At 31.6% G+C, this 17,433-nt stretch overlaps 1 protein-coding gene across 2 annotated transcripts; it reads left to right on the top strand.

The window, feature by feature from the left end:
* The first annotated feature begins 3,583 nt into the window (after positions 1-3,583).
* LOC120266413 (probable diphthine methyl ester synthase) lies at positions 3,584-8,985 on the top strand. 2 transcript variants are annotated; one of them, XM_039274039.1, is made up of 7 exons: positions 3,584-3,790; positions 3,880-4,004; positions 4,718-4,947; positions 6,411-6,450; positions 6,724-6,815; positions 7,092-7,351; positions 8,700-8,985. In XM_039274039.1, exons 1-6 carry the CDS (start codon positions 3,641-3,643, stop codon positions 7,274-7,276), a joined length of 822 nt encoding a protein of 273 aa, XP_039129973.1. In that variant the 5' UTR covers positions 3,584-3,640; the 3' UTR covers positions 7,277-7,351; positions 8,700-8,985. The 2 variants fall into 2 exon arrangements, with proteins under 2 accessions (XP_039129973.1, XP_039129972.1); XM_039274038.1 differs by having other exon boundaries at positions 3,585-3,790; positions 7,092-7,327.
* Positions 8,986-17,433: the final 8,448 nt, after the last annotated feature.

Genomic DNA, 17,433 nt, shown 5'->3' with positions numbered 1-17,433 from the left:
TTAGAAATGCATTTACTGAAAACAAAGGACATATTTTGACATACATTGGTTGTGAATACCCCAAGCAAAAGTCATAGTTATGCAATATACATATAAGCCCAAAATTCAGTCCGAGATAACCTCGTTACAAGTAGCCCTATTATGGCCTACCTGTTGGCATCGACTACATCGTAATTCTCGTACCCCAAATGCTTGTGACTCAAACCTTCGACGTCTCGGCCTACCTAGCCTTTTCTTGGCAATGGGTGGCCGATGTTGGAGCATGCGGTTGTCATCCCTTGGTTTATCATGATCTGGAATAGGGAAAATCTGATTGGCATAAGCCTGCTGAAATAAGTTCACAGTGTGGTATCTTTCAATGAAGCGGTGCACATTTGTATCGGTCAGCATGATTGCAGCACACGCATGCTTACAAAGGGAGACCATAAACCTGCCACCTGTGACAAGAACATTCCCTGTCGCGCAGACTAACAGAATTGCTTTGGTTATCAATCACTTCAAAATGTTCCCCATCTGAACAGCCTACGACCAAAGCCCTACTCTCCTCAACTACATCCACAATCTTCTTGTGGATCGTGGGGCAAAGGTAAGTGTCCCACGTCTGGAAGTGTTCACGTCAATCGCATATCATGTTCATCATCTTGAACCTGCATCACATGAAAGAACAATAATTGTAACAGTGTATGATAGATACTAACCATGTCTAGCATATAGTAAACAGAAACAATAAATATTAAACCAAATCGTCGGATATTAGTCCGAAATACTAGATTCTAAAGCGTTAAACACAAAATTAATATGTAGTGACCAATGATACATCAATACATAATTTCTTAAAGTGGAAACCAAATATAGGAAGCTATTGTGCCATAACCTACCAAAATGGAATATATCGTGTGGGAGCTGGCATACCTGATAGAATCCACCATGTTACATATTGGCAAGTGACGTGCTTCCTTAATCCAGGAGTTGAATGACTCAGCAACATTTGAGTACATCTCTCCCCATCATCGACCTATGAACAAGTAGTTGGACCAATGTGATACATCCGACTTGTAAAGCGGCCAACTATGTGCCTGTGGTGACATTTGTTGTAATTCATATGTGGCAGCGTCAAATTCTGTCGATGTACATGCGTATGCGACTTTGGCTATCAACCTCCAGCATTCATCTTTTAATGTTTTCCCTAACTGGCTATTTGATTTAAGGAAGTTAGCCTAAAGATGACGTAAGTAATAACCATGTGGGGCAGATGGAAATACCTTGGCAACAGCATTGACAAGGCCCTTGGACCAATCTGAAATGAATGTAATAATATCGTGGTATTCGTCATCGCCATAGAGTGCATCACCCAATTCAATATGAACCATGTCCAATATCATCTGTCTCATTGTCCACGATGGTAAATGCTAGGTGAAAGAACTCCTCATTACTATCTTTCCTGGTTGCTCCTAATAGAATACCGCCGTATCTGCCCAATAAATGAGAACCATCAAGAAATAACTTGGGCCAACATCCCTTCCTAAAACCATCAAGGGAAGCGTGGAAGCGAAAAAAATCCCCATCTGAACCGCTCACCATCTCTCTCAATTAAAACAATGCTGTCAGGATTGGTTTCAATTACCTTACTTGCGTATCACAACAACAGATTATAGCTAGCTTTATCACATCTGTGTAGAATCTCTCGAACTAATTCTTTACCCCTCCAAACTTGTTTGTATGGTAGCCAAACGCCATGGTCGCGTAGCATATCTCGTTGTATATCCACTGCTTTGTATAGAGGCCGATCGCGGAGTTTTTGAATTACTTTCCTGCTAACCCATTTTTTTTGGAAGCTTTCGGGTGTGATGTTGAACCAATACCACCACCATATGAATGTACATCGTGCGATGTTTTGATTCTGAAAGTGGCAAGGTTACCTTCCCGCAAGGCATGGATACGCCATTGACATCCCTCAGTGGCACAAACCACTGCGACTCTCTCTTTATCGTTTTTTATGAACCTATAGTTGAAATTGCACCTAATGGCAAAGTCGGACAAAGCATCCTTGAAGTGCCTCGCATCCTCATAACGATAATTGATTGTAGTTATTTCAGAATCATTGGGTCGTTGAGCATTCGATACGAGTGTACACCCCTTTGTGAACTTGATGACAACAGCGGCCATAGACTCAACGAAGTGCTTTTAGATAATGGTTGCCTGTGTAAGATGCCGTGAATGACTACACATGAAACAATTTATAAACATGAATATAAACATGTAAAACAATTTAGGAGTAAATTTTGTAAATATGAACCATGACAGATAAACATGTAAAACAATTTATAAACAGGAATATTTAGGAGTAAACATGAATACACATGTTAAAGCTCAACACATGATAGTAAACCGGTAATTAAAATAATAAACAAATACCATGGAAAATAGTCTAATGCAGAATATAGCAAACAGTAAACCAAAAAAAATACACTAATGACAATTACCGTAGCATTGATGGGCTTCCTCTGCCTTTAGGCTCTTCTGTGACTTCATTTATATTCTCAATAAGCATATCAACTACATTTTTTTTTAAACATATGGTGGACTTCACACATTCTCGTGAAGTCAGTTTCAGAGTTGATACAAGAAGTTGTTCTAACCGCATTTGGGATTAAATACTTCAGTCTAACCAGAGGAGCTTCAAGAGACCAACGTGCACATATTTCGCCCAAGATAGATTCCCATCCGGTCAACATAGTAAAATAAACAATGAATCCATCATTGTTATACCTTACGATCCCACAAAATGAATCCATTAAAGACCTGCAAAAGTGAGAATCAAATAACCTTCAAACATCTAATCAGTTGGAATCTAACATGAAGATAGCGCATATATATATATATATATATATTCACCTTCACTGCTTTTACCAAACAACTTTCACTATGCTTCATAGCAAAGAAACAACCGAAACAGATGAGTATTTCACAAATACGACAAAGATATAACACCTAACCACAACTTAACCAAGCTCCTCCAACTAGAAGAATGAAGAAGAAAAGCTTCTCAACAAATAAGAAAAAAAAAGCCCAGTATCATGTCAACAAAAGACCATGAAGATAACACCTAACAGCACCTCCACCAAGCTGCTCTAACAGGAAGAATGAAGAAGAAGCTTCTCAATAAAGAAGACGAAGAAGCTTCTCAATGAAGAAGAAGAAACCCAGTTTTATATCCACTACCCAAGAATAACAACAAGAAATAAGAAGACAAGAACAACAAGAAGAATGAGGAAGAGAAACTTCTCAAGTAAGGGAGAGATGGTACGACAACCATCATGCCTTCCTTCTTCATACAACCTTGCCTCTGAAAAGACCCGGACTCATGCTTCCCACCTCAAAGGACAAAGGGCAATTGGTGGCGTTTCACAAAATTCTCAAGGTGCAACCTAACGGGAGGGATCAGGAAGACCACCTTTCAAAAAGGAAGGACTGAATAGTCTACCTGCATGCCAGAAGGATTTTTTGGGTATTTAAAAACGTTCCAGGGACTAAAACGTAATTTACCCTTTATGCAGAGTGCTGTTAAACCTCCCCATCCACCGCCGACTTGACTGTTTTCCTTCTCCTCGGTGCTTGGCCGCAGAAGACTGGCAGCAGCATGCTCTACATCGTCGGACTTGGCCTCGGCGACGAGAAAGATATCACTCTCCGAGGTCTCGAAGCCGTCAAGGCCTCGACGAAGGTCTACGTTGAAGCCTATACCTCTCTTCTCTCCTTCGGCCTTACCTCTGATGGCCTCTCCAAATTGGTACTCTTCCTCGAAGTTTTCTTTCGTTTTTGATTCAGTTGTGATGTTTTGTTGACGATCTACAATGGTTTTGGGATTTGATTGAGTAGGAGAAATTGTATGGCAAGCCGGTGATTGTTGCTGATAGAGAGATGGTGGAGGAACGGGCGGATCAGATTTTGTCTGAAGCTTCAGAGTCTGATGTGGCTTTTCTGGTTGTTGGTGATCCGTTTGGGTACTTTTAATTTCTCTTTTCTGCTTCCTTGATCTATGGATTTATGTATTTTATTGGAGATTCTAATTTTCGTGGGGTTATCTCTTGATCTTGTCAGGAGTTTCAAGAAAAGATTTCATTTTTCTAATAGTTTGAATGATGTTTCATGTTACAATGTGTTAATTGGAGTTTAAGTTAAGGAGTTAGTAGCTTGTTTGCTGTATGAAGGTTTGATAAGCTTGTTTGTTTGTGGTAATGGTTATTTAGACTAATATTGTTGAGGAGGAAATGCTGTTAAATTTAAGTCTTGATATAAATTGGGTGTCAACAAAATAATTTGAAGGCAAATTCTTCAAAATAAGCAATCACAACACTTCCACTCTCTTTACTAGAGTGAATAGACTTTGATACTATTATCATCTTCACCAACTATATCTTGTGAGTTATGTGTAGATTGGAGTTTGTTTATTTTATATTTTATAGCTTTAAGGTACCTCAATGTTGAAATAAGTGCTGAGAATGTAAGTTTGGCGTTAATAACAGGAGAAGCACTAGGAAGAATATTTTGGGATTATTTGCTATATGAGCAATAAGCAAGAGATGGGTTGAATGTGATTTTTGGGTGGTGTTGATTAGTTTCTAGTTGATTATGTCCATTTTCCAGTTTCCTTGTTAAGATAGAATTTACTTCCTATATTTTTCTATCTGATGTTAAGCTTTAATATAAAATGCAGAGCTACAACACATACAGATTTAGTTGTGCGGGCCAAGCAACTGGGTATAGATGTTAAAGTGATACACAATGCATCTGTAATGAATGCAATTGGAGTTTGTGGGTTGCAGCTTTACCGCTATGGAGAGACAGTTTCAATACCTTTTTTCACAGAGACATGGAGGCCAGACAGTTTCTATGAGAAGATACAAAGAAATAGGGAGCTTGGATTACACACTCTTTGCTTATTAGGTAAAATTTGGCTCATGTCTGATATTCATTTGATGTTGAAAGGGTGATAATATAGTTATAGCATACTGACCTGTCTGGCTAAAAGTTCTATACTGTTCTTTTATTTTTAATTTTTTTAATTTATAATAATTCATCTCACTAGATTACTTATAGTTTACTTAAAACTCTGCAATTAGATGCATTTCTGTACCAGTATTTCGGAGTAAACGCTTCATGGTTACATTAGGCAGATTGATGAAGTTTTTATGGAATTATTATTCCATCTTTTGGTTCTTCCATTAATCTTCGTGGTGATTAAAGAGGGAAATTGGCTAATAGCACTTCTGTACAGGATGATTTTAGGTGTTTGATGGTCACAAGGCTTTCTATGTTCTTTCTTATAGTCTAATGCCATAAAGAACATAACAAACAACATTAGATGACTCATTTTTGCACCATGGTGTGAGCTTCTATAGGAAGAACACTGAATTTCATTTCTATTTTTAACATATACAGGTGATTCTAAACTCATGAATTGAAGAAATGGTATGAGAAGAAAAGTTTTTTTTTTGCACCTTGCTTTGATATAGAATATATGGTTATCACTTGTTCAAAACTGTTTTCAAATTCAAATAAAATAAAATAAAAAGTGGTCCAACATGACATAGAATAATTTATGTCTTAGAATATGAGGAATTGAGGATTCAAAGAATAATAAAATTATTGTACAGTGTTGGTTGAAGTATTTAACTTCAGTACAATACCTCACTATTCTAATATTATAGAAAGGCAATGTTTGGCATGAATGGATCAACATTTATTCTCTGAACAGCAATAATCAGCCTGGCAGACCAAGTTTGCTGGCTCAATAATCAATTACCTAATATTTTGAGAAGCTTTTATAGGCTCTTGTAATATGGTTGTTGCTTTTGTCGCTTATGCTTCTCTTGTTGAATCAGATGTTTCTGAATCCTAAATAGGACCAGTATTATGGTTTCTGTATAAAATACATTTTCATACATTTTAAATGATATGCCAAGTCAGCCAGCCATAGTAGTGCCCTAGGTTCACTCTCAATATAGCAGTATGTGGTAAATAAAAAATCCATAATTCAGATTGAACAACTCTGGAAAATATTTTAATTCCCAACAATGTAGTGGTTGCATTGAAGACCAAATTGCATTGGTGCTCCATTTTCAGGAAGTTGGTTTGGTTAGCATTTGTATTTTTTCTGTTGATATATTTTGCATGTAGGAAACTTTATCATTGTTTTGCTGTAAATTTATTTAGCATTCTTGTGTGCATGCAGCAATATACATGTGTATATGTATGCATTGAAAATGCAAATTAGTTCTGATCAACATTCTGTTTTTGGTATGTGGTAGTCTTTTTTGAAGATAGCACACCTAGGTACATAGAGAAATTTTTTATAACGTGAATTTATCTTAAAGTTTTTTTTTATTGGGTTCCCCCTGATTTTGCAGATATCCGCGTAAAGGAACCTTCATTGGAATCCTTATGCAGGTATGCATCTAGCTAGTACAAATTATGTTCCTAATCCTGATATTCTGGCAATGTTCATGTAAGCATGTCGAAGATCTTTATATTCTGTTGACAACATGTTCAGGGATAAATTTGAGCTCCCTTACCACTGTTATTGTCATCGCGCATGCCAGTTTCTGTGTTATCATGTTCTTTTGTCTGCAAATGTAGAGATATTCTACGCTCTTGAACTCATGTTATTAACATAATTCGTTGGACTGATTGTGGTATTTCTGTTTGTTCTCTATTTATCAGAGGAAAGAAATGTTATGAACCTCCAAAATATATGACAATCCATACTGCCATAAATCAACTCTTGGAGGTTGAAGCCTTGCGAAAAGGATCTGGTAATATATCAGCAACTCCCTGGAAATATTAGTACAATTTCATTTTAGAAAGGAGGATATCCATATTTCGTAGTCAAACATTGGTAGACAATGTAATAAACTGCAGGAGTTGTAACTGTGCTAGAATTATTATTGATGCCATTCTTTACTTTTCCCTCTTTACATACCAGCAAAATGAGCATTTGATGTTTACATAGCTTAGTTTGTTACATTGTTTTCTTAATGTGGGGAACAACTAATTTACAGCTTAAAAATTTGCCGCCTCATTGTTTGCAGCTTATAGTGAGAAGTCAAAATGTGTTGGAATTGCTCGCCTTGGGAATGAGGATCAGTTGATAGCTGCTGGTTCTATGACAGATTTACTTGATGTGGATTTTGGGGCTCCACTCCATTGCCTTGTTATTGTTGGAGAGACTCATCCTGTGGAAGAGGAGATGCTAGAGTTCTACAAAGTCAAGTGAATAAGAAATCCCCAACTTTGATCCCATCAATGCAATGATTGCCACATCCAGGTTGGTCCCAACTACACAGTATTGGTATGTGAGAGTCAAATTCAACTAATCATCTTTCTCATGTTTATGAACATATCTAGATATTCAATGCCTATCTTGGAATATGTGCGGAACCGTCCCATGGTTTATAAGTGGGTTTTCCTTGTTCCTATTTGAATTTTGTATTTGCACAATAATCAAGTAGGAAATGCTACATGACAGTCCATAAGTTACTATATGATTAACCTTTACATTTGAACACCCACTGGAAATTTTCTTCTAAATAGTCTGTTGTAAATAACTATCAGAAATGTATTTTTGTGCTCTTTTCTATCTAATTTAGGTCATGTAGGCACGGGTTCTCTGGAATGATAAAAAGAGCGTCCTCACAAAAGCAAACTCACTGTGAAGATTATATGAACTTACTAATCAATGAAAGCACTGATAAGACGAATCATTTTGCTTAATGTAATCTAAATTGTATTGTACTTGCAAAAATATGGAAAATTACTTTACTATTGATCCAATTTCTTCACGTGCGATGATCCCTTATTTATAGAGTTATGCTGGAATCCGAATCTTAATCAACAAGAGTGTTTATCAGTTATTGTCCAAGGAATATCTATACCAATAATTTGGTTGCCTGATACACTATTTGTCCACAAACCTTTGGTCATATTTCTTGTGATTGGTTGAATTTGCAGAATCAAATCATCTCTCTCTAATACCTTGTCATTTTTACAAATCTGGACTAAGATATGCCTCAACTGTTTGAACCTCTACCAAATTAATTTCCATATCATGCATCAATGGAAAATAAAGAATAGCAATATTTTCACTTTCAAATATTAATTGTGCTTAGTTTTTGTTGATTGCTTCTCTGTCATTTCCAGGAGTAAATGCCATCAGATTCATATAAAAGTTTAGCTGCAGCTTCTTCCGGATTTTCTTTCAGCTCTCTTTACAGGAGCTATCTCGATTTCTTGTTTTGGATTAAGAAGATGACATCCTCACCCACTAATTTCTTTAGTAATCTGAAACAGTGTGAAATTCCTTTGTTCAACATTGAAACTGGAGTAAAATAGACAATTATAGGGCCAAACAAAATATATAATGTCTCTTAGGAGTTAGCTGGTGAAATTTAGGATCTATATCTGCTGAATGTTTGATATGAAAATTGAGAACCATTTTTATATTACAGCAATGTATATTTGTTCTATGTCATATATGATCCTTTAGACCATTTATGCTCTTTATACTCTGAACTTTCTTCTCTTTCAATCCATCTATTCTCTTCTTATATACTTCAGTCATGTTTCTTATGGTGGTTGTTTTTGGTGCATGCCATGGTTGCCCATTCTTCATGCTGATGTTTTGTGTCCTCAATATTCAGGAGTTGTTTATGATCCATGAGAGAAGCATACGGAGGATATTTTCCTTTTTTGGGATTGAAGAATTTTGTTCAATTTGCACATTTTGCAATGGGATTCTCCTTTATGATTTACTGATTCCTTGAATCCTTGTTCAGGTATGTGCCAAATAGAATGATATCACCATGATGTTAATTCAATTGAATAACTTAAATACGAGACACGGAAAGTTACCCACCTGGAGTAACTTGTAGAAATTGATGCTATTTATTTTCTAATTTATGAAATCATGCGCTACTAGTTTTCCAATCTGTATAGTAAAGTTAAAAAGGTGTTACTTTGAAAGTTTTTCTCCCTTCTTTTTGAGAAAATTGCTGCTCTAACCTTACCAATTATGTCCTGGTCTCTTTATTCCTGAACATTTATATGGTCTATTTATTCTTGTAACAAAGTCTAGTCCTTAGTTTTATCTGTGGTATCTGTTTTTTTCCAGAACATTTATGTGGTTTTTATTTTGGTAACAGGCAGTGAATACTGAATAGAATAAAGAATAGAGAAACATAAAACGAGGTTGCTCATTAAATGACTTTATATATCTTGTGAATACCTCCGATTACATTATGAATGATATTTAAAATATTTAAAAAATTGTGAAAAAGTTATCAAATTTTTATTTTTATTTTTTTCATATTTCTTCATTTTTGAAATTTTGTAATTTAAAAACTTTTAAATTTTTTTCCTTTTCTTAAATTTTCTTAATTTAAATGAAATCTTAAATGTCCATAACCTGCTGTTTTCTGGATTGCTTTCTGAATTTTATGCTTTTGCATGATCGATGATCTGGACAGTTGAATAGGAGCGAGATGCTGGTATTAAAGTAATTCTGTTTTTAAGAATGTTTTTATCAGATTTTGGTTTTATTTACTCTGTTTGATCCTCTCAGTAGAACCCTTAGGCTGTGTTTAATTGGCCATTTTTTTATGAAAACTTTTTCCATTAAGAATTTTTCAGTAAAATGGGCTGTTTAATTGTATAAATTTTTATGAAATTTTATATAATTATTTAAAATAGAATTACTAAGAATATCATTTATAAGTTATTTTAATAAGAATATGTGCAGTTTCTTGTTTGAGAAGACATTTATATAGTTGAAATCTAATGTTACCCAAATAATATTTTGGGTAGGGTGAATTTTACATTATAAATTATCATTTTATTAAAATATTTTTAATTAATTAGTGTAAATTAAATTAAAGTTTTTAACATTTACAAATTCAAATATGAAATTCTTTTAATAATAAAATTTTGTTATTATTAAAAAATGTAAGTTTTAATATTAAATTATTTAATTTTATTAGTGTATAAATTTGAAATAATTAATTTTTATAAAAAATAATAATAAAACATAACTTAATTATTTTAAAAATTGTATTTTTTTTAAATTTAATCATTTAATATTTAAAAAATGTTAATCTCAAATGTTTTTTATTTTCAACAAAATATTTGAATTTTTTATTTTAAAATTTTAAAAATCAGTGTTTTGGAAATTATATTGAACTTGAGAGGTATAATAGAAATAAATTGCATTCCATTATTATGAACAAAATTACAAAACAATAGGGTTGTGAACGAGCCAATACGTTCGTTATAAGCTCGGTTCGGCTCGTTCGTTAAGTTAAATGTGTGATTCTCAAGCCCAATTATTAAGCTCGTGAAATAAACGAGCCGAGCCGAGCCTAAACACCATCAAGCTTGGCTCGTTAAGGCTCGTGAGCAAACTCATTTATATGAATCGTTAAAAGCTCGTTTATATGCTCGTTTATATGAATCGTTAAAAACCCGTTTATATGAATCGTTAAAAATTCGTTTATATGAATTGTTAAAGAACTTGTATAATGTATCAATTAAAGCTTGTTTATAAGAATCGTTAAAAGACTTGTTTATCATCTTGTTAATAGCACATTTATAAAAATCATTAAGGGATTTATTTATAGTATCAATGTATCATATACATTTACATGTTTATTTACAAAAAATTATGAATAAAATTATTTATAGTATTATTATCGAGCATATATACGATAATAATATTATAAAAACTATAAACTAGTTTTATTTTCCACTAGACTTTTTGAAATGATGCAAGATAGCATAAATAAAAAAACATTTTTAATTAATTTTATAATTTATGAAGAATTTTTTAAAACTCTACTTAAACGAGATCACTAATCTGGTGAAACCATGAATTAATAAATTTTTTCCAAAATTATTGAACATTTTAAATTTCTACTTTTTAAATATAATTTATTCATTGAGCAAGGGCTTCTAGGTTTGGATAGAAAAAACAATAGAAGCAATTTTTAATTTTTGAGGGGTTAAAAGGTGAAACCCTAAAAATTAATAAAATTAATATTAACAAAAGTAAATAAGTGTTATGTTTATTGTTTTGTAGGAATTTTCAAGCTATGGAAGCAACGAATTTATCATTAAAATGAAGCTCTTCTTATTTGAATAATTGTAGACTTAATTATGTTGATTTTGAATTATGGCAAGACTTCATTGATGTTTGATTTTGAACATGGTTTATTTTGATATCTAATTATGCTATGTATGACTTGAATCTTTATGTGATGGTTTTTTATTTTTTTTAATTTTAGACTTGATTATTTTAGTGTTTCACACCAAGATTTGAAAGATGAGCAATTGAGCATAGATAGCTTGATGATTGTAATCCTTATTCATTTTGTTATTATTGTTTAATGAGGCTTTTGACAAGTTTGAACTCGAGCCGAGCTTTAAATGATTCCCGAGCTTGAGCCGAGCCGAGCCTGCATTAAACAAGCCTCAATGATATTTTATTTAATATAAAAATTAAAATTAAAAAAAATTATCGAGCTTAAACGATCTAACAAGCCGAGCCTGAGCCTCATTAATGAAACTCGAAATAAGCTCGGCTCGAGCTCAAGCTCGATCAAAATAATAACGAGCCGAGCTTGAACATAGCCAAGCTCGGCTTGTTTACAGCCCTACAACAAAAGGAAAACCAAACCCTTTAGACGTTATAAAAACAATGGCAAAACAAAACAATGAAGGTAGTATGTTAGTATAAAGTATAGTTCATCAACAGAAATAGCCTGAATTAATAGATAGATGGGAATCAAATGCCATAAATGCACTAGAAAGAATACCTCATACATTATACTCAATTGGAACATCAAATTTTATTGAAAATCTTTTAAGAACCACTGTAATAAATTTATTAAATAGTTGGAAAATTAATAGAGTTTATAGATCAATAAAAGTCATATAACTAAGCTAAAGTTTATTGTCTACATGTTGGGGACCCTGTTGGAAATGGTTTTCATATTGTTATAGAACATATCAAAGGAAAAGATAATATTATAGCGGATCAATTTATTAGAATTATTCAAAAAAATAGATATAATTAACACGAAAGATTTGTCTATCCGCATAGTGAGACTATGGCTGCCAAACCAGTAGGTACATTCGTGTTCTTACTATGGTGGAGTTTGGATTACCTCTCTTTGATAATTAGTAAAAAAAATAGATAAATAGAAATTAATCAATTTTTGTCTTGCAGATGTTCATATCAAAACACTCTCTGACTCAAGAACAACCTCCACTAGGTCCTATTCTCCATCTCCCTGGCTTTCCACTAGGATTCAATCTTAAATTCCGCACTACTATCTTTCCCTCTCTATAAGCTTCCGACCCTAATTTTTACTTCACTTTATTCTCTAGACCCTTCACCGGCGTTCATCACCGACAGATATCAAATACATGTTTCTATAGAAGTATTCACAAAGGAGCTGCAGCTGTTTACTACTCCAATTACTGATAGTGGAGAATCTTTGTATTCCACATCATGTCAGTCAAGTTAGTGTTTTGTCAGGATCTTGTCATAGCCCTGTTGTAAAACCTTAGGATTGAGTGGTTTTAGCCCATGGTTTTGTAAGTGGTTTTGAGTCCCATGGAGTCTATATAAGGTTCTTTAGTATTTGTATGGTGGACACACCTTGAATGAATAACATTCCTTAAGCTTTTGTGCTAAATCTCATCTTGTTCTTGCATATATCTCTCTCCTTCTCTATAAGCTTTCGACCCTAACTTATACTTCACTTAGTTCTCTAGATCCTTCATCGGTGTTTATCACCGACGGAGACCAAAGTAAGTTGAAAGGCATTCCCAAACCCAAGTGGTATCAGAGCTTGTGTTTTTTTCCTCAGGAATAAGATAATGTTCATCATGCATGGCTAAACCCTTAACAAAGTCCCCAACATGTTGATGGTAAGCTTTGGCTTGGCTATATGACTTTTATTGATCCTAAACTTTATTAAAAAAAGAAAAAAAAATATATGAAAAATTAAAACTGAAATGATCTTTGATATGGAAAAGAGCTGATCTGACTGGCATAAGAAGGTAAGATGAACTGGAGAACACCAATAGTATCCGCCAGAGAACAGGATCCGTTTAGGGGAAAGAGTGTGGAGGTAAGTCTTAACTCTGAAAAATTGGAAGAATTGTTTCTCATATTAAGGATATTCATGATGCTTGGTCCCTAAGACAACTTGGACTGTTCTTATATCAAGACAGTGAAACTTAAGAACTAAAAAAAAAAAATTTAATTTCAATAAGCATGGATCAATTAAAGTTGTTAGCTAAGTTAAATTATCTGTCATACTACATATTGTGGATCTTGTTTGCTTATAAGAACTCTTTCTTTCTTTTACTTATTGAAATTTTATTTCAGTACAAGTAGTATTTAAATTATAGCAAATTAGTATTTAGCATTTAGCATTTAGTAAAATTTATTTGCAATCAAAAAAATATTTACTGCTTTTGATTGAAGTAAACAAAGTAATCAAAGTAATATTTAATTAAGTATTATTGAATTACTTAATATTTAACTTTCAAGTAGTATGTATCCTTTATTAATACCAATTATTCGTAAAGTAGTAGAAATAGTATTTATAAGTAGTATGTATCCTTTATTAATACCAATTATTCGTAAAGTAGTAGAAATAGTAATTATAATGCAAGTAGTATGTATCTTTGTAATTACTGCTATTTTAATTAACAGTCTAATAATCTTAAGAAAAATCAGTGTAACTTTAAAATGAAAAATATTAAGAAAAAAGAAAAAATAATTTTCAAGATATTAACAATTTTAAAATTAACAATGCAAATTCTAGAAGTAAGATTAACAGAATAAGTAAAGATAATGGATGCAAAAACAGATATAATCCTTAAAAAAGTAAATAATCTAGAAACACAATTATTAAAATTAGAAACTATCATATATAATCTTGATTATGTGAAAAATAGTATAATAGAAAAAGAAAATCACAAAATTGAGATAGATATGCAATAAGTAAAAAAATATCTAAATAGGATCAAATCAAAAAAATTAGAAAACCAGTAACTCTTTTTAAAATATGGACTAAAGAAGAATTAGCAAAACCACCAAAATACAGATTAAAATTCCCAAAAAATAAAGCACTTGCTTGAAACAATGGAATATTATAAAATAGAACTCATAAAAATAAGATATTTCCCTTTATAATATGAATCAAATCTATATAACATAAAAGACAAAATAATATATCAAAAGTACGGATTAAAATGGAAGAAATAATTAAAAAGATATATTCAGGATATGACAGGATAGTAGATTTTGAAAAATTACCAGAAGATATAGATGATGTAAATTTCTAAATAGAATGTAGATATGATCGTGAATTAATTATGCAGAAGAATATCAACATATGGTACAGATGACGGATATTATTTATAATGTAATAGGACAAATAAGACAAATCATATTAGGAACAAATCCATCCAGAGGGGATACATTATTACACGATATGACATCTAGAGATTTAGAAAGACTCCAGAATAATAATTTTGGTGAAATAGTACAATTTAGCCAAGCATATATCACTCTAGCAGCTAAAATAGGAAGATCATTTACAAATAATTAATTAACTAAAAGATGGTTTAATAAACTCTCTAAACCATTAGTTGATATAATTCTAAAACATTGGATAGATAGAGGACATGAAAATTTAACTGGAATAGGACCAGCAGTAATGTTTACATTTAATTATTTAAAAGATAAATATTTAGAAACAGAAGCAAATAGACAAATTTCAAATTATAATTATTGTAGTAAAATTTATGTACTATCTCTTAATAAAGAATATAAAAAAACATAAAGGACTTAAAAGAAGCCAATATTTTAAAAAAAGAAGATATAAACCAAATCATGTTAAAAAATTCAAAACACATAAACCCCTAGGAAAATGCAAATGTTATTTATGTGTTATAAAAGGACATTATGCTAAAGAATGTAAAAAATCCACAATTAAAAAAGAAAGATTAAACATGTATATATCAAAATTTAGAAATCCATGATGAGCTAGACATAGTAAGTATTGACAGCAATGATAGTGAAAATGATAGTGATGTGTGTAGTATATTTGATGGAAATGAACGACCAAATATTTTCTCTAAAGATTTAATAGATTTTCATGATATACGATAATTACGTAAACATATAATCTAGATATAAATCCAAAATATTTATTTGAACGATATAATCAAGTTGAAGACTTTAAAAACTGTACTCGAGTTTGAACCTTTTAAAATAAATTATAAATCAAAATGTGATAAATGCTATAGATTCCATATACCAAGACATAGAGCAACTTGTAAAAAAATGTGAATTATCTTTATGCAGAAAATGCGTCTCAGATTTTTATCATTTTAATTTTGAAGAACAAAAGATAGAAAGGTCTAATAACATACCAAATAAAGATAAAAAAAATAATAGAACAATTATTAAAAAGAATAAAAACCTTAGAGGAAGAAGTTAGCAAGTTACACGAAGAGCTAAAAATTATAAAAGATAAAGGGAAAAGTATAATAATACAAAAAGACTAAAAGTAATGCCTAAAAATAGAAGCCGAGAAACAAATAAATCCCGTAGAATTAGGAAAGATGATTAAGGATTTAAGAGAATTCAAAGATAACATAATATTAAAATGTTCTCTTTCATATTCTAGAAATAGAATTGTTGACTCTATACAAATAACAAACAAGAATGAATGGGGAAGTCAGTGAAAATAAGGAGAAAATTTAACAATATCCCAAAAATAAAAAAAATAGAGAAAGATATAGAACAAATATAAAATATTTTAAGACATTTAGAAATGGATAATTATTTAGAACCCATGGCTTGTTCATCTGCGATGTTAGAAATGGAATCTACACAGCCAGCAGAATCTTCAGTATTCTTATCACCATGGGAGTCATGCAACCTGAACCTTACCCCATAGTTTATCCATAAGCATTAGAGAAAACTGTGACTACAATACAAGCATGTTCATTTGCATTTTTTTTTAATTGTGGGAACTATGTAACCAAGTCCCTTGTAGCAATAGAAGACAAATGTTTGTTAATAAAAAATTCTTATGTTTTTTAATTCTTCCAAATATTTTTCTCTAAATTCAAATCCATACCCGTTAATTATTTTAATTAATATGCTAATATGATAATATATTTGTTTTATTTGTTTTACACTTAAATCCTTAAAATCTATTCTTATTAATTTATTATTTAGGATCAATTCATAGGCTACTCCTAAAGTCTTGGAATAAATCACCCTTTTTTATAAAATCTTCCATTTTAGTTTTTATATCTAGTTATATATGGAATCCTACTTGTATTCCTGGATTTTTTCTAAATTCTTCTTCATGCCAAGTTACAAAAGGAAATCAAGATTTTTTTTTTTTTTTTAATTATTTTAAATTTGTGAATTTTTTTAAATCTTTATGGTATTTATTTTAATAATCTAATTGTTTCTAACATTATTTTCACTAATAATTATTTTTTCTCCCATTACTCATGGCTCATTAAACATATTATTTTTTCCCCAATATTACTACAAGTTTTTTTAAAAATCATTCTGCCTTTTCAAGAAACGTATCTTAATCTAGAGTTGCAAATTTTCCAATGAAATACGTGTTTTCTAATATAAATTTTTAAATCCTCAAAACTCCAATTATGTATCACTTCTACAATTTACCTTTCCCTTCTCTCACCAGAAGCGCAGACTCGATAATTTTCAACATGCATTCAATTTGGATCAGGAAATAAAGCATCTTAATATTTGACCTCTTTTTTTCAGAAAACTTCTTGATTCTAAATTGGAATAACTTGATTGTCCCAAACTATCAAACCAAAGAAATCATAATTTTGGAATGAATTATTTCTTTACAGGATCAGATTACGCAATTATTAATTGGCACTATAAAATTAAAAGCATTAATCATTAATTTATATTAATCATTGATTGGATTAATAATGATTCTAAATCACCAAAACAAATAAAATTTAAAGTTCATGATAACTTGTATAAATAAACGGTGCAAATTCCTCTGTTAACACAAATAAAACTCCAAAACATTTTGGGTTTGAGTGTACTCTCAGTAGTAGTTCATTAAAATTTGATCACCTAGTATTTCATAAAATGTTTTGAAAACTAAAATAAAACTATATTTAAAAATAAAATAAAATAGTTCATGAAATACTGCTGCGACCATTACGCGAAAAAAATACATATATTCAACCAGACATTTATTCCAAAATACCCGAATACAAACCACACTGCCGGAAATTAGTCACATTTGATGATGCAGCATTTTTAATCACCTTTCCCCAAACAAAGAATCCAGA

The sequence above is a fragment of the Dioscorea cayenensis genome, chromosome 8 (genome assembly GCF_009730915.1).
Source record: "Dioscorea cayenensis subsp. rotundata cultivar TDr96_F1 chromosome 8, TDr96_F1_v2_PseudoChromosome.rev07_lg8_w22 25.fasta, whole genome shotgun sequence".
Lineage (NCBI taxonomy): Eukaryota > Viridiplantae > Streptophyta > Magnoliopsida > Dioscoreales > Dioscoreaceae > Dioscorea > Dioscorea cayenensis.
Note: the sequence above shows the minus strand (reverse complement) of the source record. Positions and strands in the feature narration are given on the sequence as shown.

What these genes read in the sequence shown, in the direction of transcription:
- LOC120266413 (XM_039274039.1), top strand. Translation starts at nt 3,641, where the DNA reads ATGCTCTACATCGTCGGACTTGGCCTCGGCGACGAGAAAGATATCACT. An exon ending in CTGATGGCCTCTCCAAATTG is followed by an intron (nt 3,791 to 3,879) that starts GTACTCTTCCTC and finishes TTGATTGAGTAG; the next exon opens with GAGAAATTGTATGGCAAGCC. An exon ending in TCATTGGAATCCTTATGCAG is followed by an intron (nt 6,451 to 6,723) that starts GTATGCATCTAG and finishes TCTATTTATCAG; the next exon opens with AGGAAAGAAATGTTATGAAC.